Raw genomic sequence first — 25,076 nt, 5'->3', positions numbered from 1 at the left:
CACGTATCTAAACCAGTGGCCGGGTGTGGTCCACGTATCTAAACCAGTGGCCGGGTGTGGTCCACGTATCTAAACCAGTGGCCCGGTGTGGTCCACCTATCTAAACCAGTGGCCGGGTGTGGTCCACGTATCTAAACCAGTGGCCGGGTGTGGTCCACGTATCTAAACCAGTGGCCCGGTGTGGTCCACGTATCTAAACCAGTGGCCCGGTGTGGTCCACGTATCTAAACCAGTAGCCCGATATGGTCCACGTATCTAAACCAGTGGCCCGGTATGGTCCACGTATCTAAACCAGTGGCCCGGTGTGGTCCACGTATCTAAACCAGTGGCCCGGTATGGTCCACGTATCTAAACCAGTGGCCCGGTATGGTCCACGTATCTAAACCAGTGGCCCGGTGTGGTCCACCTATCTAAACCAGTGGCCGGGTGTGGTCCACGTATCTAAACCAGTGGCCCGGTGTGGTCCACGTATCTAAACCAGTGGCCCGGTGTGGTCCACGTATCTAAACCAGTGGCCGGGTGTGGTCCACGTATCTAAACCAGTGGCCGGGTGTGGTCCACGTATCTAAACCAGTGGCCGGGTGTGGTCCACGTATCTAAACCAGTGGCCCGGTGTAGTCCACCTATCTAAACCAGTGGCCGGGTGTGGTCCACGTATCTAAACCAGTGGCCCGGTGTGGTCCACCTATCTAAACCAGTGGCCGGGTGTGATCCACGTATCTAAACCAGTGGCCGGGTGTGGTCCACGTATCTAAACCAGTGGCCCGGTGTGGTCCACCTATCTAAACCAGTGGCCGGGTGTGGTCCACGTATCTAAACCAGTGGCCCGGTGTGGTCCACCTATCTAAACCAGTGGCCGGGTGTGGTCCACGTATCTAAACCAGTGGCCCGGTGTGGTCCACCTATCTAAACCAGTGGCCGGGTGTGATCCACGTATCTAAACCAGTGGCCGGGTGTGGTCCACGTATCTAAACCAGTGGCCCGGTGTGGTCCACCTATCTAAACCAGTGGCCGGGTGTGGTCCACGTATCTAAACCAGTGGCCCGGTGTGGTCCACCTATCTAAACCAGTGGCCGGGTGTGGTCCACGTATCTAAACCAGTGGCCCGGTGTGGTCCACGTATCTAAACCAGTGGCCCGGTGTGGTCCACCTATCTAAACCAGTGGCCGGGTGTGGTCCACATATCTAAACCAGTGGCCCGGTGTGGTCCACGTATCTAAACCAGTGGCCCGGTGTGGTCCACGTATCTAAACCAGTGGCCCGGTGTGGTCCACGTATCTAAACCAGTGGCCCGGTGTGGTCCACGTGTCTAAACCAGTGGCCCGGTGTGGTCCACGTATCTAAACCAGTGGCCCGGTGTGGTCCACCTATCTAAACCAGTGGCCGGGTGTGGTCCACGTATCTAAACCAGTGGCCGGGTGTGGTCCACGTATCTAAACCAGTGGCCCGGTGTGGTCCACCTATCTAAACCAGTGGCCGGGTGTGGTCCACGTATCTAAACCAGTGGCCCGGTGTGGTCCACCTATCTAAACCAGTGGCCGGGTGTGGTCCACGTATCTAAACCAGTGGCCCGGTGTGGTCCACCTATCTAAACCAGTGGCCGGGTGTGATCCACGTATCTAAACCAGTGGCCGGGTGTGGTCCACGTATCTAAACCAGTGGCCCGGTGTGGTCCACCTATCTAAACCAGTGGCCGGGTGTGGTCCACGTATCTAAACCAGTGGCCCGGTGTGGTCCACCTATCTAAACCAGTGGCCGGGTGTGGTCCACGTATCTAAACCAGTGGCCCGGTGTGGTCCACGTATCTAAACCAGTGGCCCGGTGTGGTCCACCTATCTAAACCAGTGGCCGGGTGTGGTCCACGTATCTAAACCAGTGGCCCGGTGTGGTCCACGTATCTAAACCAGTGGCCCGGTGTGGTCCACGTATCTAAACCAGTGGCCCGGTGTGGTCCACGTATCTAAACCAGTGGCCCGGTGTGGTCCACGTGTCTAAACCAGTGGCCCGGTGTGGTCCACGTATCTAAACCAGTGGCCCGGTGTGGTCCACCTATCTAAACCAGTGGCCGGGTGTGGTCCACGTATCTAAACCAGTGGCCCGGTGTGGTCCACCTATCTAAACCAGTGGCCGGGTGTGGTCCACGTATCTAAACCAGTGGCCGGGTGTGGTCCACGTATCTAAACCAGTGGCCCGGTGTGGTCCACCTATCTAAACCAGTGGCCCGGTGTGGTCCACGTATCTAAACCAGTGGCCCGGTGTGGTCCACCTATCTAAACCAGTGGCCGGGTGTGGTCCACGTATCTAAACCAGTGGCCGGGTGTGGTCCACGTATCTAAACCAGTGGCCGGGTGTGGTCCACGTATCTAAACCAGTGGCCCGGTGTGGTCCACGTATCTAAACCAGTGGCCGGGTGTGGTCCACGTATCTAAACAAGTGGCCCGGTGTGGTCCACCTATCTAAACCAGTGGCCGGGTGTGGTCCACGTATCTAAACCAGTGGCCCGGTGTGGTCCACGTATCTAAACCAGTGGCCCGGTGTGGTCCACGTATCTAAACCAGTGGCCCGGTGTGGTCCACGTATCTAAACCAGTGGCCCGGTGTGGTCCACGTGTCTAAACCAGTGGCCCGGTGTGGTCCACGTATCTAAACCAGTGGCCCGGTGTGGTCCACCTATCTAAACCAGTGGCCGGGTGTGGTCCACGTATCTAAACCAGTGGCCCGGTGTGGTCCACCTATCTAAACCAGTGGCCGGGTGTGGTCCACGTATCTAAACCAGTGGCCGGGTGTGGTCCACCTATCTAAACCAGTGGCCGGGTGTGGTCCACGTATCTAAACCAGTGGCCCGGTGTGGTCCACCTATCTAAACCAGTGGCCGGGTGTGGTCCACGTATCTAAACCAGTGGCCCGGTGTGGTCCACCTATCTAAACCAGTGGCCCGGTGTGGTCCACCTATCTAAACCAGTGGCCCGGTGTGGTCCACGTATCTAAACCAGTGGCCGGGTGTGGTCCACCTATCTAAACCAGTGGCCGGGTGTGGTCCACGTATCTAAACCAGTGGCCCGGTGTGGTCCACCTATCTAAACCAATGGCCGGGTGTGGTCCACGTATCTAAACCAGTGGCCCGGTGTGGTCCACCTATCTAAACCAGTGGCCGGGTGTGGTCCACGTATCTAAACCAGTGGCCCGGTGTGGTCCACCTATCTAAACCAGTGGCCCGGTGTGGTCCACCTATCTAAACCAGTGGCCGGGTGTGGTCCACGTATCTAAACCAGTGGCCCGGTGTGGTCCACCTATCTAAACCAGTGGCCGGGTGTGGTCCACGTATCTAAACCAGTGGCCCGGTGTGGTCCACCTATCTAAACCAGTGGCCGGGTGTGGTCCACGTATCTAAACCAGTGGCCCGGTGTGGTCCACGTATCTAAACCAGTGGCCCGGTGTGGTCCACCTATCTAAACCAGTGGCCGGGTGTGGTCCACCTATCTAAACCAGTGGCCCGGTGTGGTCCACGTATCTAAACCAGTGGCCCGGTGTGGTCCACGTATCTAAACCAGTGGCCGGGTGTGGTCCACGTATCTAAACCAGTGGCCGGGTGTGGTCCACGTATCTAAACCAGTGGCCCGGTGTGGTCCACCTATCTAAACCAGTGGCCGGGTGTGGTCCACGTATCTAAACCAGTGGCCGGGTGTGGTCCACGTATCTAAACCAGTGGCCGGGTGTGGTCCACGTATCTAAACCAGTGGCCGGGTGTGGTCCACGTATCTAAACCAGTGGCCGGGTGTGGTCCACGTATCTAAACCAGTGGCCCGGTGTGGTCCACCTATCTAAACCAGTGGCCGGGTGTGGTCCACGTATCTAAACCAGTGGCCGGGTGTGGTCCACGTATCTAAACCAGTGGCCGGGTGTGGTCCACGTATCTAAACCAGTGGCCGGGTGTGGTCCACGTATCTAAACCAGTGGCTCATGTGTCCTAGTGGCCCCATTAATGTTATTGTTCTGATTCCATCTTAAAAGACTTTTGCTTCCAACCATGTTAATTAAAGAAGCATTTTGGAGGAAGGTGAGACGTCTTCAAGAAACAACAGAACTAGGTATTGGATCAGAACATCTCTAATTAACAGAGATGAATCCGTTTGAGTTTTATCTGTGAGCAGCAGGGTTATCTTATTGTGCTTGAATGTTTGGTGTCAGTGTTCCACATAGTTTTATGGAACGGTTTTAATTGCGTTAGAGAAAATGAAGGATTTAAGCATTGATCTCCTCCTTGATTGGTGCATCACAGCTGAAGCTCCACCTGCTGATAAACCACAACGTTAAACTTCCGGTTAAACCGTCTGCAGCTTGTACTCTGTTTGCTCTCTGTTTTTAACTCCATAAATGTTCATTAAATATGGTCCTATTTACAGATTTAAAGGCCGATTTGTGAAATATAAGCAGGTAAAAGACGTTTTAGTCTTTGCACAAGCAGCTGCAGGAGCTGCACAGCTGTTGTTAATGTGTCCACCAGGGGGCGCTTTTTATTATGCAATTTCAGTTGTTGCAACTTGTAGAGGAACAGTTGACAAATAATAGTCCAAGTTCTAATAAGACAAAATCTAAAGTTTCTACTGAAGATGAAAAAGTCTTGACTTAGAAACAGCAGGAGGAAGGAGAAGAAGACGGAAGGAGGTTCAGACCACCAGTTGGTTCTGCATTAGACGTTGCAACAGAGTGTGACAGCAGGAAGCACATATGACACCCTCAACGTCTTTCTGCTTCACTGTGATACCACAGAGCACAGGGAGGAGAGGCGAGAAGAAGCAAACCATCGAAGGAGCACAGAAGATCCTTCAACTGTCAGACACGGATCCGCTGGAGACTATTCATAACCAAAATACAGATAAAGGGGAACCAAAGAAGGTGCAGAAGGAGCGGAAAAAGAGAAAAGCAGAAGTTCAAGTTTAAAGAAATAAGAGGAGAAAAGAACAGAGTGAAGAACGAAGAAGCGTCTACCCGGAGGAGGACGTTGATGATAACAAAACTTCTGAGCAGAATAAGGAGACCAAGGAATATAAGGAAGGTGGAGCAACAGGTGGAGGAGAGGACAAAGAGGAGAGGGGACCCCGTGGAGTCGTGATGGAGGGGGACGTCAGGAAGCAGGGGATGCTCTTCTTCCAGCAGCAGCGCTTTGGGAAGGTAAACCCTCACAGGAACATGAGCTTTCTGGAGCAACCTGATAGATCTGGTTCTGATTCTGTTTTTGTGTGTCTGCAGAAGTGGAAGCGGATTTGGTGCGTCCTGTATCGGGAAAGTTCCTGCTCCATCTCCAGGCTGGAGTTCTTTGAGTGTAAAGATGGAGGGAACGTGGAGAAGAACGACAAAACTCTGCGCAAACAGCAGGAAAATAAGAAGGTAAAACACTCTCCTCCTTCCTCCTCCTCAGTCTCGTTTCCATGACGATAACTCCCTCTGTCCTCCAGGTGATCCGTCTGGCAGACTGCATCCGGGTGACGGAGGTGGAGATGGATGGATGTCCCAGAGACACGGGCTCCTTCCTAGTGGAGACCACTGAGAAGATCTTTGTGTTCGCAGCAGACAGACACCAGCTGGAAGACTGGACCCACAAACTGTGTGAGATCGCCTTCCCTGTAGGTACACACACAGGTTCCCCTCAGAACCAGAACCCAGAATGTGTTTAAGTAAACCCTTAATGCAGGGGTGGATTTTGCAGGTGATAAGTTCTGATCTACAGTGTGACAGCGTTGGTTCTGGTCTTTACTCGGCCATAACTGATAAACACAGAAGCTAAACAGGAAGAAGAAGAAGAAGAAAAACTGAGAGCTCTTCAGGCTCTTGTGAATATCCCGCAGCAAAACATTGTAAGAATGTTTGTTTAGATAAAAAATGCTTTTTAATGTGACGGGTCAGGTTCTACGGGTCTGTAGAACCAAATCATGCTGCACGAAGCCCTAGCTGCACCACCCTCATCATCTCTCCCTGTAGGGGTGAAGCCACGAGGAGAAGACTTCCTGCAGATGATTACCAGGTGCTTCACAGTGAGCCCCACCCCAGGCCCGGTTCCAGATGAGGAATCCTGTTTCCCGCTGTCTTGCCTCTGGAAGATCCAATAACGTCTCTGTGTGTGAACCATCCTCTGAAGTTAGTTTGCTATGGTAGACCCCACCAGGAGCTAAAGCTGGAGATTAGTCAACCATCTCCACCACATTCAGATGATCAGTCTGTGGGGAGCATTGGTCTCAGGTCAAGGTTCCCAGGTGGACAAAGATGGATCGCTCACTTTGGGTCGACATTCAGTCTCTTCCTCGACCAGAGCAGATCCAGTGTCGCTGGAGATTGATAGATGGATCAGAGCTTCTTCTGCACTAATAAGGTTGTTCTTCTGGTCTGTATTGATGAAGAAGGAGCTTAGATATGGTCATGGGACATGGATCAGAACTGAAAGAACCAAATACTGGATCTGAACAACTGGAATGAAGTTCCTCGGCAGGGTGGCTGTGCTCTGCCTCAGAGATAAGGATGAGCTCCAGGGAGAAGCTTAGAGTGGAGCTGCTGCTCCTCTGATAGGAGGTTAATCTGATCATGATACCTTATGGACACCTCCATTTGGAGGTTTTCCTGCTTGAGGAGACATCGAGACAGAACCAGAACTCGCTTTAAGGATCATATGTCCTTTCTGCCTTTGGAAAACTGGGGTCTTGCAGGAGGATCTGGAGAAGGTCACTGGGGCCAGGATTTGTAGGCCTATCTCCTGAAGTGGTATCATTGAGACCTGATCTCAGATCATCAGCATATAAGACTAAATGTGTGTTTCAATTACACAGATAGATCGTTAGTCATTTCTCTAAAACTATGAAGCTAAAACTGATGAATGTTTCAGTTCTTCTCTGGTAAATCAGATCACCACAGAGCAGATGTTCTCCAGGCAGGATGGTCTCCTTTCAAAGGAGGTCCACCTGAGAAGGAACCAAGCTTAATGAAGATGGGAAACCTTTCAGGCCCAATAGAAATCTTCCAGGGATTACAGACCCAAACCATTTGGTCCAAAGCTCAAAAAACTTAAACTTTTTGCACCCTGAGGGAAAAATATGTTCTGTTCTATTAATCACAGAACATCATAAAAGTATTCACACCCCTTGAACCTTCCCCATGTTGTGCTGTTCCAACCACAAACCTGAGTGGACTTTGTTGGGATTTGATGCGACAGACAGACCAACACAAAGCAGGACACAGCTGTGGGGAGGGAAACCACTTCTGGTTTTCAACATTTTTGAAATTTCGGGTGCATTTGTGTTAGGCTTTAGGTGTGGACTTTGAATAGGCCGTTCTAACCCATGTATCTGATTTGAGCTACACCAGGGGTGCCCAAGTCCAGTCCTTGGGAGCTGGTAACCTGCATCTGAACTGGACTTGTGCACCCCTGGTCTGAACCATCTCTGGTTGTATGTTCAGGGTGGTTGTCCTGCTGGAAGGTGAACCTCCACCTTAGTCTGAGTTCGTTTGCAGCCTCTAACAGGTTTTATTCCAGGATTGTCCCGGATTTAGCTCCATCCATCCTATCATCAACTCTGACCAGTTTCCTTGTCCCTGCTGAAGAAAAGCATCCCCACAGTGTGATGCTGGTTGTTCTCTTATGTTCTCTACAGAACCTCTGAGACCAGAAACAGAACAACATTTAGACTCAGACTAAATTATACAGCGCGGGACTAAGTACTGGAGAAAGTAGAGAACATGTAAACATTTTTCTCAGTTTCAATATTTCTAATATCTCCTTTGCATTGAACCTCACACCAGATCTCAGCAACAAAGAAATCAAAGTAGTCCATAGAAAAGGAGTTCTGGTGAAACCTTGGAATGAAACAGACCCAGATTCGTCTCCTGTATGGAGAAACTAGTCACATGTTGCTCAGGTGTGATTCTGATCCATTCTTCCACAAATCCTTAAGGTTCTGGAGGTCCTTCCTATGCTCTCTGACCTTCAGTTCTTCCCGTGGTTTTAAATTACGTCCAGTCAGCTGATAGACCGGACCAATCGAACAGTTTTAATTCCTGGTTTCCTTGGTTCTGTGTGTTTGGGCCTGTTGTCTTGCCTGGAAATCCACGTTCCTTTGTCAGATTCTCATCCAGAATGTCCTGGTCCATTTCTCCATTCAACCTTCCAGCCAGAACCACAAACTGGGCTGACCTGCAAAACCATTCTTCATCAGAACCTGGTGTGTTCATTTGTGGACTAATTTGCTTTGATTTCTTCTTATTTGAAGATCGCTTATATTTAATTTATTCTCTGTAAATTCAAATGGGACCCTAGTAATAAAACAATGCTTAATTTTCATCAGAACTCTTGCTGCAGCATTTTGAATCAGCTGAAGGCTTTTAACTGCATTTTGTGGACATCCTGATAGTAAAGAATTACAATAGTCCAGCCTTAAAGTAACAAATGCATGGACTAGTTTTTCAGCGTCACTCCTGGACAGGATATTTCTAATTTTGGAAATGTTCTGGAGGTGAAAGAAGGAAATCCTAGAAACCTGTTTAATATGGGATTTAAATGACATGTCCTAGTCAAAGTTAACACCAATGGTTTAAATTATTACAGCTTCTGTTTTGTCTGAATTTAAAAGCAGAAAATTTAAAGTTGTTAAGATCAAATCATGTATTACATCAATCTGTTGTTTTATGGTAGAAAATTCTTTGTTTCTCATGTTTCTTGATTGCTTTAATTGTTTCCTGCTGAGCTGCAGTTTCATGGTTTTAGATTTAAATCTGTGGTTCAGCTGCCGTCAGTCTGGATGCGTCTGACAAACTTTAAAAAGCTTTAATTTCACACTGGCTGTTGGTTTCAACATTAAGCAGAATATAAATAAAGACAGTATTCTGTTAGTGTTGAATAAAAAACAGATGTGACCCTCAGACAGACAACTCCACAGTAACCAGTGATGATCTCTGAGGAGGTTCTTATTGACACCAGGTGAATCCACCTTTGTCTGCTCCCTCGCTCAGGATCAGGACCTGCATGCATGACTGGATCAGCATGTTCCATGTTGTGCTGGTATAAATAGCAGGATGCTGACAGACAGCCGACCCGCTTGACTCACATTTTGACTTCCTCTTTAAGAGAGTGCAACAGGAAACCCAAACAGCCAATCAGAAGGCGGGTAAAACTGGATGTTCAAGACTGCAAAAACACAACCAGAACCTCCTGAAGTCAGGATTTAACATCTGTCTAAATGGATAAAGGCTTGAGAGAAAACCACTGGAGCCCAGTGATAAATGAAATTATAACAGCTGTTGTTCTGATGAGAAGGTTCCTCAAACAGGGGGTTCTGGGTTCTGGATCAGTTTGAACTGATTTCTGATGAATGGGTGAATTGACAGAAACAAAAGAATTCATCCTGTTTCATATCACAGTGTCATGGTGTGGTTGTATGCAGATGACTCTCTGCTGTTTGTTGCTGGGCATCTGGCTGACCTTTCTGTGTTTGTCTGGTTGATCTTTGAGCAGATGAGCTGGGCAGATGGTGGAGCGAAGCGAGCGAGCCTGCAGAGAGGAAACAGGGTGGATGAAGATGAAGGGATGGAGGACAACTCGCTCTACAGCAGCCGAGTAACAGGTGGGTTGATGGATGATCGATGGATGGATCAATGTGCAGCTGCAGGATGAAGGTGACCTCCACGTTTAGACCTGAACATAGTCAGCTTAGACCATTTCTTATGAAATGTTCCAGAACAGAGAGACTGAAACAGTCTCGAAAGGCTCTCTGTAAAAGGCGTCTGAAGCATTTTTTGCTGCGTTATCACCCTGTTGCAGCAGTTTTCAGTTCAACCCTCAGTGGGGACTTCCTCTGTTGCACTTTAAACCAAACCAGACCTCACTTCCTCTTGCATCTTTTCCATCACAGCCCAATTTAGAAACTAAAACCTCCCTGAGGCATTTCAACTCTGCAGCACACTGAAGGCGTCACCTCTACTGTCCTTCAGCATGGACTTCTCTGGTTTCTGGAAGGATCTGACCAGCTCTGGCTCACCTGAATTATGCTGCAAATAAAATAAAAATGTAATTTTCCTTCTAGATTTTAATCCGATCACCAACAGCCTAAATAACATACAGCTTGGAATAAACCATAGAATCCAGAGTGAGACAGGAATCATTCCTGTATTTCATTTTTTCAGTGCAGTTCTTCTCACTTTGTTGTGTTCCCATTCCTTCTCCCACCACGTAACACTGGAAGGTTTTCCCTGGTGTCCTAGATGCCAGAACACGTTTTAATCGGTTCTGCTCAACCTGCAAAGCTGTCTTAAGGTATCCATTGGGACAGTCCCTAACTCTGGACTCTAGAGCTGGACTAAGGTTCTCCTTAGTAACCTCTGCTCCATGTGGTTTATAATCTGGATTTTGGTTTTTGACGCAGAACCTTCCTTGGATGTTACCTGATGTTCTGATCTGCTTGATTTGAATCAGTTTTAACAATTTAATAAACATTTGGAGTCAGTTGAACATTTTTTTACTTTAGAGATGCAGACTGCCATGGATAGTGGTGCTGGACCGGATCAGGATAACAATCACCTTGTTTTAAAACACAGAAATGGATCCTAACAAAATAAAATGAAACAGGAGAAGCAGGCTTCAGACTAAATGAAACAGGCTTCAGACTAAAAATGTCTCCAGATTGTCTGATTTATGTTGGTTTTTTTGCTCTCCATTTCTGTGGCTCATCGCTGATTTTACAGGATAAATGGGTCCAGCTGATCAGGGGTCAGATTTTGAACCGATTCAGCTCTGTGTTTGGGTCCAGGTGTTTCAGGAAGTTCCCATCAGGTCTTTTGAACCATCAGGAGCTTTCAGATTTTAGATGCACCTCTGCAAGTAACCAGGCATCTTGGACATGTCTGGGTTTGATGATCAAAACCTGCAGCCGTAGGATTCAGAAGCTTCAGTTATTTAGCAGTTGAGTCTGTCTGCTTGGTTGGAGGGTGGTCAGTCTGGTTGAGCCATTTTTATTCTTTCTCACCTCAAAAGGACAAAAATAGTTTGCATGTTCAGAGCTCAGCTCGTTGAACCACTGAAACTCTGCAGGGACGGAGTTTCCGGATCGCTGCTGCACAGCCTCGAACACTAAGTCGCTTTGTGTGGTTGCGTAGTGGAAACTTTTAGAGCCAGTTCCTGCTGCGGTTGAAGGCCGACGCAGGGTGTTGCAGTCCTGCGGTGACCAGCAGCATCAGGGCGATCTCAGCTTATATCTTGGGAGGACAAACTTCCTGTTTCTCAGCAGGAAGTGCTAGATGTTTGGATGCCTGTTTGTGTCGACTGACTAACATCAATCCCACCTCAGATGCTGCATTCTTTAGGGTGCAGAGAGAGAGAGGTCAGCTGGTTCGGCAGGCTGGAGTAGCGCCTTTAATGTTGTATGTCATCACAAACACAAGAAGAAGAACAAGGGAGGAGAAAAAAAAAGATGAACATTTGGTCTCCAGTAGCACTTTAGAAGATGCTTCAGTCACTGTTGGACCACAGCTGTTTGGGATTAGTGTTTTCATATTAAATGGTTCTGTTTCTGTCTCAGAGTTGGTTTTATTCTGGATACTAAATTATTTAAACCAATGTTGAGGGGTGTGATGATGAGGCCATCAAGGAAGACCTGAACCTATGCCCTGAGGGTGGTGAGGCTGTGAAGCCCGCTCAGTAAAGTTCTACTGAAGCTACATGTGATGGACTTGTTTTGAAGTTCAGTGAGGTTGGGCTGGGAAACACGTGAACCAGTCCAATAAAAGTGTCTGAACATGAGGACCTCTGAGGTTTCAGATGCATCACCATCATTTATTTCTAAATGACGACGTGGATTGGCAGATTAGTGCTAGCATGTTTCCTCTATGTGATGGCAAGCCCTGGTTGAACATTGCCATCAGAACCAGTTTTTTTGCAGCTCCACCATCAAGTGATTCAGCTCACATTCCCCACATCTTGGCCTAGGTCCGGTTTAACAAGCTTGTTGGTTCCGAATCCAGACTGTAGTCAAGACTTTGACAAAGAGTAGCCTAGTGTGTCTGTGGAAATGGACTGAGAACACAGCCCTGTAGTCCTCTGGTGTTGATGGAGATGATTTAGCTCAGCTGCCTGCTGACTGAGGTGTAGAAGATCAATCAGGTGGCTTTTCAGGTTAAATTGGTGCAGTTTGTGGAATTAAAGCTGCAGTAGAAATGTCATGACCAATGGGTGTTGACTCAACTTCTTTAGTTTGTTACATGTTGCTTTATAAATTCATTGCTTTGTGTTTAGTTTACAGTTTATTTTCCTGCCTTGTTTTATTTATTATATTCTGTGAGTGTTCCTCCATGTCTGCCTCTCCTATTATTCTGTCTCGCTTCGTCAGCTCGCTGCTTGCCCTGCCATTCTCTTGCTCTCTTCCTATATACACTAGTTGGTTTCCATGGTTCCTTTGCTGAGATCTCCCGTTACTTTGCTCCATGCCTCAAGCTCCTTGTCCCTGTTTATTCTACGGTTCATCTGCCCATCCCATAAGTTATCAGATATTAAAGCCTCTGGGGGTGAAGGCTGGGTTCCAGCAATCTCTGGACCAGCTTCCATAGCTTCTTCATGGGCTCCATTTGGCTGTGAGCCTGTCCTTCAAGCTCCTCCATGCTCTGCCCTGGACCTTCTACTCTTCCTGATTGACCTCCAGAGAAGCTTCTTCGTGGGTTCTCTCGGTCTCTTAGGTTCCTGCATTGCTGCTGCTGGCCTCTAGACCTCCATCTCTGCCTCAGCCGGTCTCAAAGGCTTTTCGTCTCTGCTGCTGTCGACCTCCAAGGTTCCTGCATCACAGATCTCCAGGGCTCTGTACCTCCACGGGACGACCTCCCCGTCCCCCACCGGAACTCTGTTTTTTGTTTGTTCCTAACCCTCCTTCCGAGGCTCCCTCTGCCGCCCTGTTACTCTCTGAAGTCTATGAGGAGTATCTGGTCAAAGTGACCCTGGTCGTGTAGATGCTGAAGAGGTGAAGCAGCCCTCTGTGTCCTTTTAGCTTTGTAGGCAGATTGGAGAAGGTCCAGTTTGCAGGATGGTGTTCAGAGGTTTGAACCTAAACTGATCCAGCAGTATAATCGATTCTGCTGTGGATTCACTGAACTGGGACGGTTCTTAATTAAACCAGCTGAGATATGATCCCCTGAGCTGCAGCCTTCCTGGAAATAAAAGATGAAACTAAAACCAGTGAACCCTGAGAGCAGCTCAGTTTTAATCTTTGCTGACATGAAAATCATCTTTCAAAGCTTTAACCAGACCTCCAGAGTGACCCAAACAGTACACATTGCTTGTTGTTGTCATCTTTCTTATCCCTCTCTGTGACCCCCTCTCATCCTCTTCATCAGACCTATTTTCATCCCACTCATCCTCCTTGGTCTCATCCTGCAGAACAAATGATGCAACAAGTCCACCCTGCTCTCTGACCGAATGTTTCTCCTCACAGAAACATCCTCCTTCACCATCGATTTCTCCATCTTCTTCTAGCTACCTTCTACGTTTTCACTGCTACCATAAAAATGCAGGACAGTTCTTCTGCCTGAATCTGGGAAAACTGAGATGAGACCTTCTGTCTGATGAAGCTTTTAGGTTTCATTGGTTTGGTCCAAACTTCAAAACCTTTTGTTGTAGTCTCTCTCTACACAGCAACTAAAATCCTCTTTGGCTGTTGAGCCTCAATGAAAACAGTCATCATGCAAAGATGTGATAAAGCTGACAAGAAAATAACATCTGATTTCTGTTCTTGGTTCTGTTAAATGTGAGAACTTCCTCTGCAGGAAAACCTTCCACATAAAGAACCTTGTTCTAAAGCTGTTTTATTGTCTTTGTTTTCTTCTGCAGTTTGATGCTGATCTGATAAATAATCACATGAACTTTATCTGAACACCAGAGAAAGCTTCAGGAAGCTCATCTAGGAAGCAGAGTTCTATATTTAATGGTACAGTTCTACAGCGGTACCTCAACAGCACTGAGGTCAGAGTGAACTGCTCCAGAAGCTGCTGCTGTTGCTCCACTTCCAGAAACACCTGCAGCTTTCTGACTTGCGGTTTCCTCTCAGATCAGCTGCAGCCCCACAACTGAAAACATGAAGTCCTCACATCTTCTTGCATGTGCTTCTTGCAAGAGATCCAGTAGAGCTCCATTAGGATTGGAAGGCCATGAGGAACAGCAAATGCAACAGGCATGAGCAAGAGGCAGTGATGGTCAGAAAAGGAGAAAAGCAGCATGTCACTTTGGTCTTGTGGAGATTTCATTTAATGTGATGTACCTTGATCCAAATGGGTTTGTCTGAAAGAGGAGCAAAGATCTGGGCAGAGCCTGCTGGCTCAGCTGGTCTCCATGGTTTACTTTACCTAGAAGAAAACACTGAGGTCTTGTCAGCTGATGTTGTTGGTTGGTCAGATATTTCTGGTATTTAATGATGTGAGTAAATCAGAGCATGAATGATGCAACACATCAAACCCTCTGTGTGTGTGACAGTGCGGGACTTCAAAGTGTCTGTCCGGAGGACGGATGCGTCTGATCGGTGCAGACTCAAGGGGGACGGTGTCCTGAGAGCCGACATGGATGCTCTGCACCTGCTGGACAAGACTGGGGACATCCTGTACACCTGGCCATACAGGTTTCTTCGGCGCTTTGGACGGGACAAGGTAATGCACACAACCCCAAACATCACACCTCAGGGTGTCTTCACACTAGATGCAGACCACAACTGACTTCAACTGACTTTTGACTTCAACCTTTAAAGAGGAAATTTCCTGCTTTTAAATCCTTCTGGTTCTTTCTAGTCTTTTCTTGCCAGTGAAGATGCAGCACCTTAGAAGGTAGCTGTTGATGAAGGTTCGACCTCTCCTCATGGTTGTGAATCTTGTCCTTGATGGGTTCCATTTTCACCTTGATGTTTTTTAAGAATCTTAGTCTTTGTTTTACTGATATTAAGACCAATTTCAGAAGAGGTTGACACCAGCTGGTCCTGCTTCTCCTCTGTAGGTTTAGAGAAAATGTCTGCAGAAAATCAATAGATTTGGTCGTGATAAACATTTCTAAAGAACATTGTTGGTTTTCTGACACTTTTCTGCTCCAGGAAATAACAAAGTGTTGCTGTTTTCTTCTCTTCAGTCCACCTTCTCCTTCGAAGCGGGTCGTAGGTGTGACTCTGGCGAGGGAAGCTTTGAATTCGACACCAAAAAGGGAAACCTCTTGTTCCAGGCTGTTGAAGCCGCCATTAACCTGCAGAAGATCTCCCTCCCCCACAGACAGACCTCCGGGGGGGGTCTGGTGACTCCAGAGATGGCCCCCAACCAACAGAACCAGAACCTACCACCCCAACCAGTTAATCCAACACTAGGCCACAGCAGGACGCCACCGCTGCAGATGCAGCCCCGCGTTCAGGTCCAACAACCCCCTGGTGCTCTGGTAAGATCAATCCAGAGGTTTTCACAATAAAGACAAAAAATTTCAAAATTAAAGCAGGGATTTTAGAATAAAAGCACAGATTTTAGTGATATTTTCATGGTCTCCTACAGATTTATTTAATAAATGTTCTAATTCTTCAGCAATTATCAAAATGATCAAATTATCAAAGACATAACAGGAAACCACAATAAATTTAGTTTTCCATTCCACAAATCTTACTCTGATCGACATTTGCTCTGCAGGCAGCATGAATTAGGAGTTTCGTATCCTCTTCAAACTCCACCTCATGAAGGTGGATCTGCTGAGAGCTTGTTGGTCCTCCAAGATTTCAACCATGTAAAGTTTTTCTGTCTGCAGGCTGCTGATGGTGTGTACAGCATGGTGATTGAACCCCAAAGCCTGCAGAAGATTCACAAGGACACCGAGAACTCCAATCCTTCACAGCAGCAGCAGCGCCCCCAGCTGGTAGGAATCCTCACGCTGATCTGACAGACAGAAGAACAGAAGATCAGTAATATTTACAGGATAAATCAAGCAAAACATCACAAACACTTGTCACAAACCACGAACATCAAACATAGATGCTGAGTAAAACAGAATTCTTAATATTCCCAGTGAAACACTTCGTCTAAATCCTTAAAAAACTGTTGATAATATTTTAAACAAAGAGAATAGCTGTGAAACACTAACACTGTTTCATAATTGTTTTCAGTCTCGTTTGGAGCCTCCGGTGGACAAAATCCTGACAGGAGTGAAGAGTTTGACTCTGGACACCCGCGGACTCCCCATTCCCAGGAAGAACCAGGTCAAGATGATTTCCAGCTGCCCTCTGCCCAACGCAAGCCCAGAGTCAGGCAGCAACCTGGTCCCTGGCTCCAGCTCCAGCTCCAGCTCCAACCCAAATCCCAACAGCCGCCTCAGCCCCAAGCTGAGCTCCAACCCAAACCTAGAACAGACGTATTCGCAGATCACCATGTTGGACGTTGCTGGACGGGACATTAAGAAGGAGAAGAAGAGTAGCAGCAACGCTCCGCTCTGCACTCCCCAGATGATCAACAGGGAGCCAGACTACTCCCTCCCCTTTGACACCATTGCCTCAAATGTCATGTCTGACATCTTGCACTCCCATCAAGGCAACATTGGTGCAGATCCACTGTACGACAGTATTGATGAGCTAAAGGTGAGGAACATCTTCCGGAGCGAAGCAAGGACTCGAGGCTCTACGTACGGGAAGGTGGATCACATCTATGATGAGCCTGAAGGGTGTGCTGCCGCTGCAGGACAGGAAGCCACGGCCCTCCCCTCAGTCTACGATGACCCTGAAGAGATGAGAGGAGATGCCTGGAGGATCATGGGTACATCAGCTGACCCTAAAGGCCATGAGTACCCCTATAACCCCCGCGTGGATGACTACGCTGTGCCCAAACGACCTAAGAGGGCGTTTGTTTCCCAGCAAAGCATTGCTAAAGAAGATGAACCTGAACCGAAACAGGAGGAGGAGCCAGAGGTGGAGGAGGAGGAGGAGGAGACAGAGGAGCAACAGTATTCACCATACAACAACGTGATTGTTAAGATGCCCTGAAGGTTATTATTAGGTTATTATGTTTTAACCCATCCAGTCATTGTCATGGTAGCAGGTTGGTCACTGTGACAGAAAACTTTGAAGCTGAGTCACTCTCAGTCCAGAATACAACATGTTTTATCTCAGTTCCTCCACCACCTGGAGGAGTCCTCCTCTCTGAGCTCCTGTTGGCTCTAAACCAGACTGCATCAGTGGACGTTCACTTGTTTTAACACTGTTTATTAACCAGCTTCCATCTCTATGGAGAGACTTTTGTTCCAAAATTACTGAAGGCATAAAACATGTTTCAGGAGTTTCAAGAGTAATTTACAATGTGAATGAAAACGTTTAACCTTCATTATTTCACATTTCATGTCTCCAAACGTCTGGGGGTGGGACTTCCTCTGAACACATTTCTATTGGTCAGCACAAAGTTAAAACCTTTGCTCTCCTAAAAGACTATTTGATTAAGAGTACGTTTTTGTTTCAACTGAAGAATAATAGATGATGAGCAGCTTTAGAGTTATGCAGTAGATTCCTTCCTTCCATTATTCCTTTAGTTGCTCTGGATCATGAGCAGGAAAAGCCCCGTCCTGAGAGATGTGGAGACGGGGAACGTAGAAAATCTGTAAAAAACGAGAAAAGAAAAGAATCATCATTAAAATAAAATCTGAAAAAACAAAACCACAAAACTCAAGGTTCTGTCAGTGTTGCATTTGAAAAGCCTTTTTGCCAGCAATAATTTTAGAACAAATTTCCATACATCTTAAGGACCTTTAGCCCCACGTGAAGGACCTTTAGCCCCACGTGAAGGACCTTTAGCCCCACGTGAAGGACCTAGCCCCACGTGAAGGACCTTTAGCCCCACGTGAAGGACCTTTAGCCCCACGTGAAGAACCTTTAGCTCCATGTGAAGGACCTTTAGCCCCACGTGAAGGACCTAGCCCCACGTGAAGGACCTTTAGCCCCACGTGAAGGACCTTTAGCCCCACGTGAAGAACCTTTAGCTCCATGTGAAGGACCTTTAGCCCCACGTGAAGGACCTAGCCCCACGTGAAGGACCTGTAGCCCCACGTGAAGGACCTGTAGCCCCACGTGAAGGACCTTTAGCCCCACGTGAAGGACCTTTAGCCCCACGTGAAGGACCTTTAGCCCCACGTGAAGGACCTTTAGCCCCACATGAAGGACCTTTATCCCCACATGAAGGACCTTTAGCTCCACATGAATCACCTTTAGCTTTTCATGAAGGACCTTTAGCTCCACGTGAAGGACCTTTAGCTCCACATGAATCACCTTTAGGCCCAAGTGAAGGACCTTTAGCTCCACGTGAAGGACCTTTAGCTCTATGTGAAAGACCTTTAGCTCCACATGAAGGACCTTAGTGGGAGAAGAGAGTTTCCTAATTTAAAAATGATGAAGAGACACCTGGTTTCCTCTCAAAGCTGACGCGGGGGACCTTTTATTCAGAACACATCTCTGAATACATCTTCCCAAAGAATCCCAAAATCCCTTTCATGAGTCAAGATATATATACAACAATCATATCATTGTTGTGTATGTGAGACTTTTTGACCAATCAGATGTACCCTTTCACTTACGCACATTTTGGCACTCACAACATTGATTCTGAAGCACAGTTCCAGGAATGCAGAACCAGCAAACATCTGTAGGTCAAACTGGTCTACGTGACAGTTTGTACCATAACAATCTCATCACTCCGGTCAGCTCCCCATTCCTGAGCTAAACTGGACTGCTAAACTAATGTCAAAGCGACCTGGCAGGATTCAGGATAACTCTCCATCCAGCCTACAAGTTTGCTTCTACAAAACAAGTCCATCAGCCGTTCCTCACGCCAAGACTGTTTCCTTATCTATCTTGTTCCCAGACAGGCCTTGCATGCTGCTCAGAGTGACTTTTCCATTATGCCTAGAACAATCTACACAGAATTCATTTTACATATTGTAAAAACAATAGTAACACTTTTTAATCCACCAAACGAAGCTTTACACTTCCACATCTTTAGCTCCACGTGAAGTACTTTTAGCCCTGAGTGAAGGACCTTTAGCCCTGATTGAAGGACCTTTAGCCCCAACTGAAGGACCTTTAGCTCCACGTGAAAAACCTTTAGCTTGGAAAGCATGTGAAATAATTTAGTTTTAAAGGAGGCCAAGATGTAAACATTGGTGTTGGGCGACCCCTCCAACACCTACAGCTTTCTCTTCACTGAGACACTGAGACAATAGTAACACTTAGATCCTTCCGTCCTAAAATACCCACCCGTCCTAAAAGGCGGGAGTAATCGTGTGGAGGCCTCAGAGAAATCTCATTCTCGGCCGACTTAAGACATGAGCCTTGTCACTTATGTACTTTAAATGGTCCTCTCACTCAGTTAAATAATGTTTCTTTTTTTATATTAGATGCTGTTTTTTAAATGAGAGATGCATGTTTGAGATGATGCATCCCAGTTTATTCAATGGAGAAGAAGATCTGTAGTTTTCAACTATTTTCCACTAAACTGTCACTGTGGGGCTGCTGAAGTAAATCAGGAGGATAGAGAATGGAGGCCAAAGCCAGTCTACCTCTATCTCACTCCACGTCTGTCTGTCTCCTCTCTCTCTGGTTCTTTAGGCATGTTTAGTTTGTTTTTGTCTTTTTTCAGCTTTTAGTGGTCAATTCTTCCTTGTTGCTTTGCAGTTCATGCCATTTTTATTTTAACATATATTAGCATTGACTTCAGTTTCTTTAGGTTATATTTTCCTCAGTTTGCTCCAGTATCATCTAGCTCAGCTGGTCGTCTTTTTAGGTTTTGTCAGTTCTAGCATTTCAATAACTGTTTCAACAAGTTATTTTGAGGTAACTTCACCTAGTTAAGATATTTTCCACCGATAGTCCTCCTTTTTAAACAGATCAGATGACAATTTTCCTTTGCTAATGTTTCTGCTATTTTGTTAATTTATCAGATTTCAGCTGATATTCTATAGTAAACTTCATCTTGTTTCTGTAAGCTTTCAGCTGGAGAAATCAACTTACAGCATTCAAAGTTTTCTTGTTTATTTACATTCTGTGTCGTTGGATATTTTAATAATATTGTATCATCATGATATTAACTTAATTTAACCACTGCTTCTCTACTAATATTCAAATTATATAATACTTCTTCTCTCCTGCCTGTATTGTCAGTTTTCCCTCAGTTAAAAAGCTGACATCCAGTACCAGAGATCACAGCTCTGTAAGGGTTTGTTCCTCCACACATTTTCTTATCTAAAAGATCAGTTTTAACTTTTATGCCAAGTGTTTAGCCTTTATTCGTCTTTATTCGGGGTGCGAATACTTAATGGAGTCTGCAATTTTGTGCTTTGTTCAAGGAATGTGATGTTTGGCGTTGTCTCTCCAACGCCTGGACCTTCTCAAAAAGAAGATAAACATTTCCAAAGGAGGCAGTTTATTCCTTCCTCCCATTACATAGCGTCATAGTCTGAGAGAGCCACGTCTAACACCGCTGCAGTTTTTCACTAACAAAGATTAAGTTAATTTATACTTTATACTAATTTATACTTGTCTATACACACAGTCAAGACGTTCCCCATATAGCAGTTGAAAGACATCCAGATTACATTGTACTTTCTCTATTTGCGAAAGAGATGTCAAAACTACATTTTGCCGTAAAGGGAAGATTGCTTTTTTCCTAATAACTTCCCGTCAATAACAAACATTTATTAAAATTCATTGTTGAAAGAAAACAAACCTATTTTATTATGTACATATAGACCACCATTGTGCATCCCAAACAATAATTTATCTGTGAAAGACTTTCTTGCGAAGACTTAGAATTCAGAATCCTTTACTGTAAAAACTTTTCAGTCCTGCAGGAAATTTATTCAAGTTCCAGTTTTAGGTTCTTTTAAACACTTCCGTCGCCTTCCTGTTCTAATTTTCTGCTGATTTGAGTTTTTGACATTTGAAGTACATTCAATGCAATTAAATCCACTATTAATGTTTATTTCGTAGGAGTCTCACCTCTGAATATTGTTTCATGTGCTCCTGGTGATGCTTTATTTCTTAACACCTTTCCTAAGTCAAAACCTTGTTCTTTATGTGTTTTTATCTCTGTCTCTGCTCTGGGATCTAATCCAAAAATCATTTACTGACCCTACTGGCCTTCTGAAGAATGTTTCCTGGAAATGTCTGCTAAAGTTTAGAGTTGAATTAAAATCATATAACACTTACATTAAGCGTCAGTTCAACATTGACATTCTCAGCTAATATGTTAGAGGGAAAATGTCCCACAGAGTTTTCTTGGGATCTAAATTAACACATTAAGAATCATATCTGTCATTAATCTACTATTACTGTTGTCATATTAATTTCACAGGAACTTTATTTGTTGTACTTTTGTCTTCTTAGCCCTAAACTCCTTAACATGTAGTGTATAAAGTCTAGTCTCCTAAATTGTATTACTAATTTAAAATGTATTCATGCAAGAGGATCAGGATCAAGTTATTGTCTCTTATCAGTCGTTTTGTTATAATTGTGGCTCATGGTTCTTCTTCCAGATTTCTAGAAATATTGTTCTGTTGTCATAATGAAGAAAATAAGGTTGTTTCCTATGTAACAGTATTAAAGAGGTCTAATTCCTTGACATGTTTCATGCTTCCTGTCTTACAACACATGAGATTGAGCCAAATGCTGTCTGCTTCCAGATGTTGTTGGACGATTTTTATCACAAGAATGTTCATAATTCCTCAGAGTTCAATTCAATTCAGTTTATTTCTATAGCTCCAATTCACAACACATGTCGTCTCAAGGTTCTTCACAACAGTCAGGTTCATACATTCCAATTAATCGTAACAATTGAACAGTTCAGTCAGATTCAGTTATTTATTCAAATTGGATCAAAAGTTTTTCTATCTAAGGAAACCCAGCAGATTGCATCCAGTCAGTGACTTGCAGCATTCACTCCTCCTGGATGAGCATGTAGAGACAGTGGACAGTCACTGGTGTTGACTTTGCAGCAATCCCTCATACTGAGCATGCATGTAGCGACAGTGGAGAGGAAAAAGTCCCTTTTAACAGGAAGAAACCTCCAGCAGAACCAGAACCAGGCTCAGTGTGAGCGGCCATCTGCCACGACCGACTGGAGGTTTGAGAGAACAGAGCAGAGACACAAAGAGAACAAAGAAGCACTGATCCAGGAGTACTTTCTATGGGAAGGAAAAGTGAATGTTAATGGATGTAGCTGCTTTAGTCGTTTCATCTAGAAAGAAAGAACAGATAAACTCTGAGCCAGTTTTCAAGGTTAGAGTCTGAAAGAGAGAACATAGTTAGTTACAGTAGAAGCTCAGTCAGTAGCCATGTCTAGGAGAGAGAAAGGGTTAAACACTGAAAGACAGGGCCATGTGGATCATCTGTAGAAGGTGAGCATTAAGTTGTTGCCAGCAGAAGCTCGGATGATTCCCCTCTCTAGAAAGGTGTCACAGGTAGACACAGAGTCAGGCCAGGTGTAGCTTCTAGGAAGAGAAAAGAGAGAACAAAGTTAAAAACTGAAATAACAGCAAATAATGCAGAATTGGAGAGTAGTATGAGAATGTAGCAAAGAGGGTGAAAGTGGTCATTACGTCCTCCAGCAGCCTAAGCCTATAGCAGAATAACCATCTAACTATAATAATCTAACTATAAGCTTTATCAAAAAGGAAAGTTTTAAGCCTAGCCTTAAAAGTAGACAGGGTGTCTGCCTCATGGACTAAAACTGGGAGCTGGTTCCACAGGAGAGGAGCCTGATAACTAAAGGATCTGCCTCCCATTCTACTTCTAGAGACTCTAGGAACCACCAGTAAACCTGCAGTCTGAGAACAAAGTGCTCTGTTAGGAACATATGGACCAATCAGATCTCTGATGTATGATGGAGCTAGATCATTAAGGGCTTTATATGTGAGGAGGAGAATTTTAAATTCTATTCTGGATTTAACAGGGAGCCAATGAAGGGAAGCTAAAATAGGAGAAATATGAGCTCTCTTTTTAATTTTCATCAGAACTCTTGCTGCAGCATTTTGAATCAGCTGAAGGCTTTTAACTGCATTTTGTGGACATCCTGATAGTAAAGAATTACAATAGTCCAGCCTTGAAGTAACAAATGCATGGACTAGTTTTTCAGCGTCACTCCTGGACAGGATATTTCTTATTTTGGCAATGTTCTGGAGATGAAAGAAGGAAATCCTAGAAACCTGTTTAATATGGGATTTAAATGACATGTCCTAGTCAAAGTTAACACCAAGGTTTTTTACTTTATTATCAGAGGTCAATTTAATGCCTTCCAGGTTAAGTGATTGACTAAGCAGTTTCTTTTTTAAAGACTCCGGTCCAAAGACGACAACTTCTGTCTTGTCTGAATTTAGAAGCAAAACATTTAAAGTCATCCAAGTTTTTATATTTTCAAGACATGCTTGTAGTCTATCTAACTGGTTGGGTTCATCAGGATTTATGGATAAGTAAAGCTGAGTATCATCAGCTTAACAGTGAACATTTATTCTATGCTGCCTGATAATTTGACCTATTGGAAGCATATATATAGTAAAGAGAATTGGCCCAAGTACTGAACCCTGTGGTACTCCACAATTAACCCTGGAGTTTAAAGATGATTTATCATTTACATGAACAAACTGGAATCTGTCAGACAGATAAGATTTAAACCAGCCTAGCGCTGTTCCCCTGATCCCTACAGCATATTCCAGCCTTTCTAAGAGAATATTATGATCGACTGGATCAAATGCAGCACTAAGATCTAACAGAACCAGAACAGACACAAGTCCATTATCTGAGGCCATAAGAATATCATTAGTGACTTTCATCAGAGCTGTTTCAGTGCTATGATGAGCTCTGAAACCTGACTGAAACTCTTCAAACAGGTCATTGCTGTATAAATGTTCACACATTTGATTAGCAACTATTTTCTCAAGAATTTTAGATAAGAATGGAAGATTGGATATAGGTCTGTAATTTATTAAATCATCTCGATCAAGCGAAGGTTTCTTAAGTAAAGGTTTAATTACAGCTAACTTAAAAGCCTGTGGTTCTGATCCATTTACTAAAGATAGATTAATCATATCTAAAATGGGGCTGGTAATCAGAGGGAACACTTCCTTAAATAATTTGGTTGGGATTGGGTCTAACATACAAGTTGAAGGTTTAGATGAAGCTAATATTTCTGATAACTCAGGAAGCTTCACAGGATCAAAACAGTCCAAACACAGATCAGGTTCTACAGTTATTTCCAATGTTGTCTCACTTGCTGAGGATGAAGTAATCATCTTCAGGACTATGCCAAAGATTTTCTTTTAAATAGAATCAATTTTATTTAAGAAGAATCCCATAAAGTCATGACTGCTGAGAGCTAAGAGAATGGATGGCTCAACAGAGCTATGACTCTGTGTAAGTTTAGCAACTGTACTAAAGAGAAATCTAGGATTATTCTTGTTCTCTTCTATTAATGATGAGAAATAAGCTGTTCTAGCTTGGTGAAGTGTCTTTTTATACAACAGTAGGCTATTTTTCCAGATTAAGTAGGAATCCTCTAGGTGTGTAGAGCGCCATTTTCTCTCCAGTTTTCTAACATTGTGCTTTAAAGTACGCAGCTCTGAATTAAACCAAGGAGCCTCCTATTAATGATTACCTTCTTTTTCAAGGGGGCTGCTTTGTCTAATGCATCACGCAATGATGAAGTAACACTGTTCTGCCTTTCTAAGTTATATTATATAAGGTTTTGTAAATCACCCTAGAACTCCCTCTGGTGATTGTTTATGATATTGTTTTTGGTATTCTGGGAAAAAGAAAATAAGGTAGCAGACAGAACCAAGATGGCGGAACGTAATGTCGAAGAGTCGATAAATAAAGCTGATATCAACCTTAATATGTTGTTGTTTTGGACGAGATTTGTCCGTAAGTATTGGTTAATGTCGAACATAGTAATTGTCATTGTTTGTGTAACAGTGGTGTTATAATTTTTACATTTATTTGTGAAAATGTTTATTTTAGCTTCCAGTAAGCATGTAACTGGCTGATTCGCAATGTTAGTTAGCTAATGCCATGTTTTGTATAT

The 25,076-nt window shown here is 44.9% G+C and overlaps 1 protein-coding gene across 2 annotated transcripts; it reads left to right on the top strand.

Annotated features, from left to right (window-relative positions):
- The first annotated feature begins 4,579 nt into the window (after nucleotides 1-4,579).
- On the top strand, nucleotides 4,580-21,623 carry dok2 (docking protein 2). Of its 2 annotated transcripts, XM_047382445.1 has the most exons (8): nucleotides 4,580-5,171; nucleotides 5,250-5,387; nucleotides 5,456-5,623; nucleotides 9,496-9,604; nucleotides 14,488-14,657; nucleotides 15,127-15,423; nucleotides 15,781-15,888; nucleotides 16,136-21,623. In XM_047382445.1, the coding sequence occupies exons 1-8, from the start codon at nucleotides 5,112-5,114 to the stop codon at nucleotides 17,003-17,005; spliced, it is 1,920 nt and encodes a 639-aa protein (XP_047238401.1). In that variant the 5' UTR covers nucleotides 4,580-5,111; the 3' UTR covers nucleotides 17,006-21,623. The 2 variants fall into 2 exon arrangements, with proteins under 2 accessions (XP_047238401.1, XP_047238402.1); XM_047382446.1 differs by lacking the exons at nucleotides 4,580-5,171; nucleotides 5,250-5,387 and having other exon boundaries at nucleotides 5,505-5,627.
- The last annotated feature ends 3,453 nt before the right edge of the window (nucleotides 21,624-25,076 follow it).

Source organism: Girardinichthys multiradiatus, chromosome 12, assembly GCF_021462225.1.
Source record: "Girardinichthys multiradiatus isolate DD_20200921_A chromosome 12, DD_fGirMul_XY1, whole genome shotgun sequence".
NCBI classification, from domain to species: Eukaryota; Metazoa; Chordata; class Actinopteri; order Cyprinodontiformes; family Goodeidae; genus Girardinichthys; species Girardinichthys multiradiatus.
This window is presented reverse-complemented; position numbering and strand designations above follow the sequence as displayed.

Coding starts and splice junctions, on each gene's coding strand:
- dok2 (XM_047382445.1), top strand. CDS start 5,112: ATGGAGGGGGACGTCAGGAAGCAGGGGATGCTCTTCTTCCAGCAGCAG. Junction 5,172..5,249: donor AGCAGCAGCGCTTTGGGAAG/GTAAACCCTCAC, acceptor GTGTGTCTGCAG/AAGTGGAAGCGGATTTGGTG. Junction 15,889..16,135: donor AGCAGCAGCGCCCCCAGCTG/GTAGGAATCCTC, acceptor AATTGTTTTCAG/TCTCGTTTGGAGCCTCCGGT.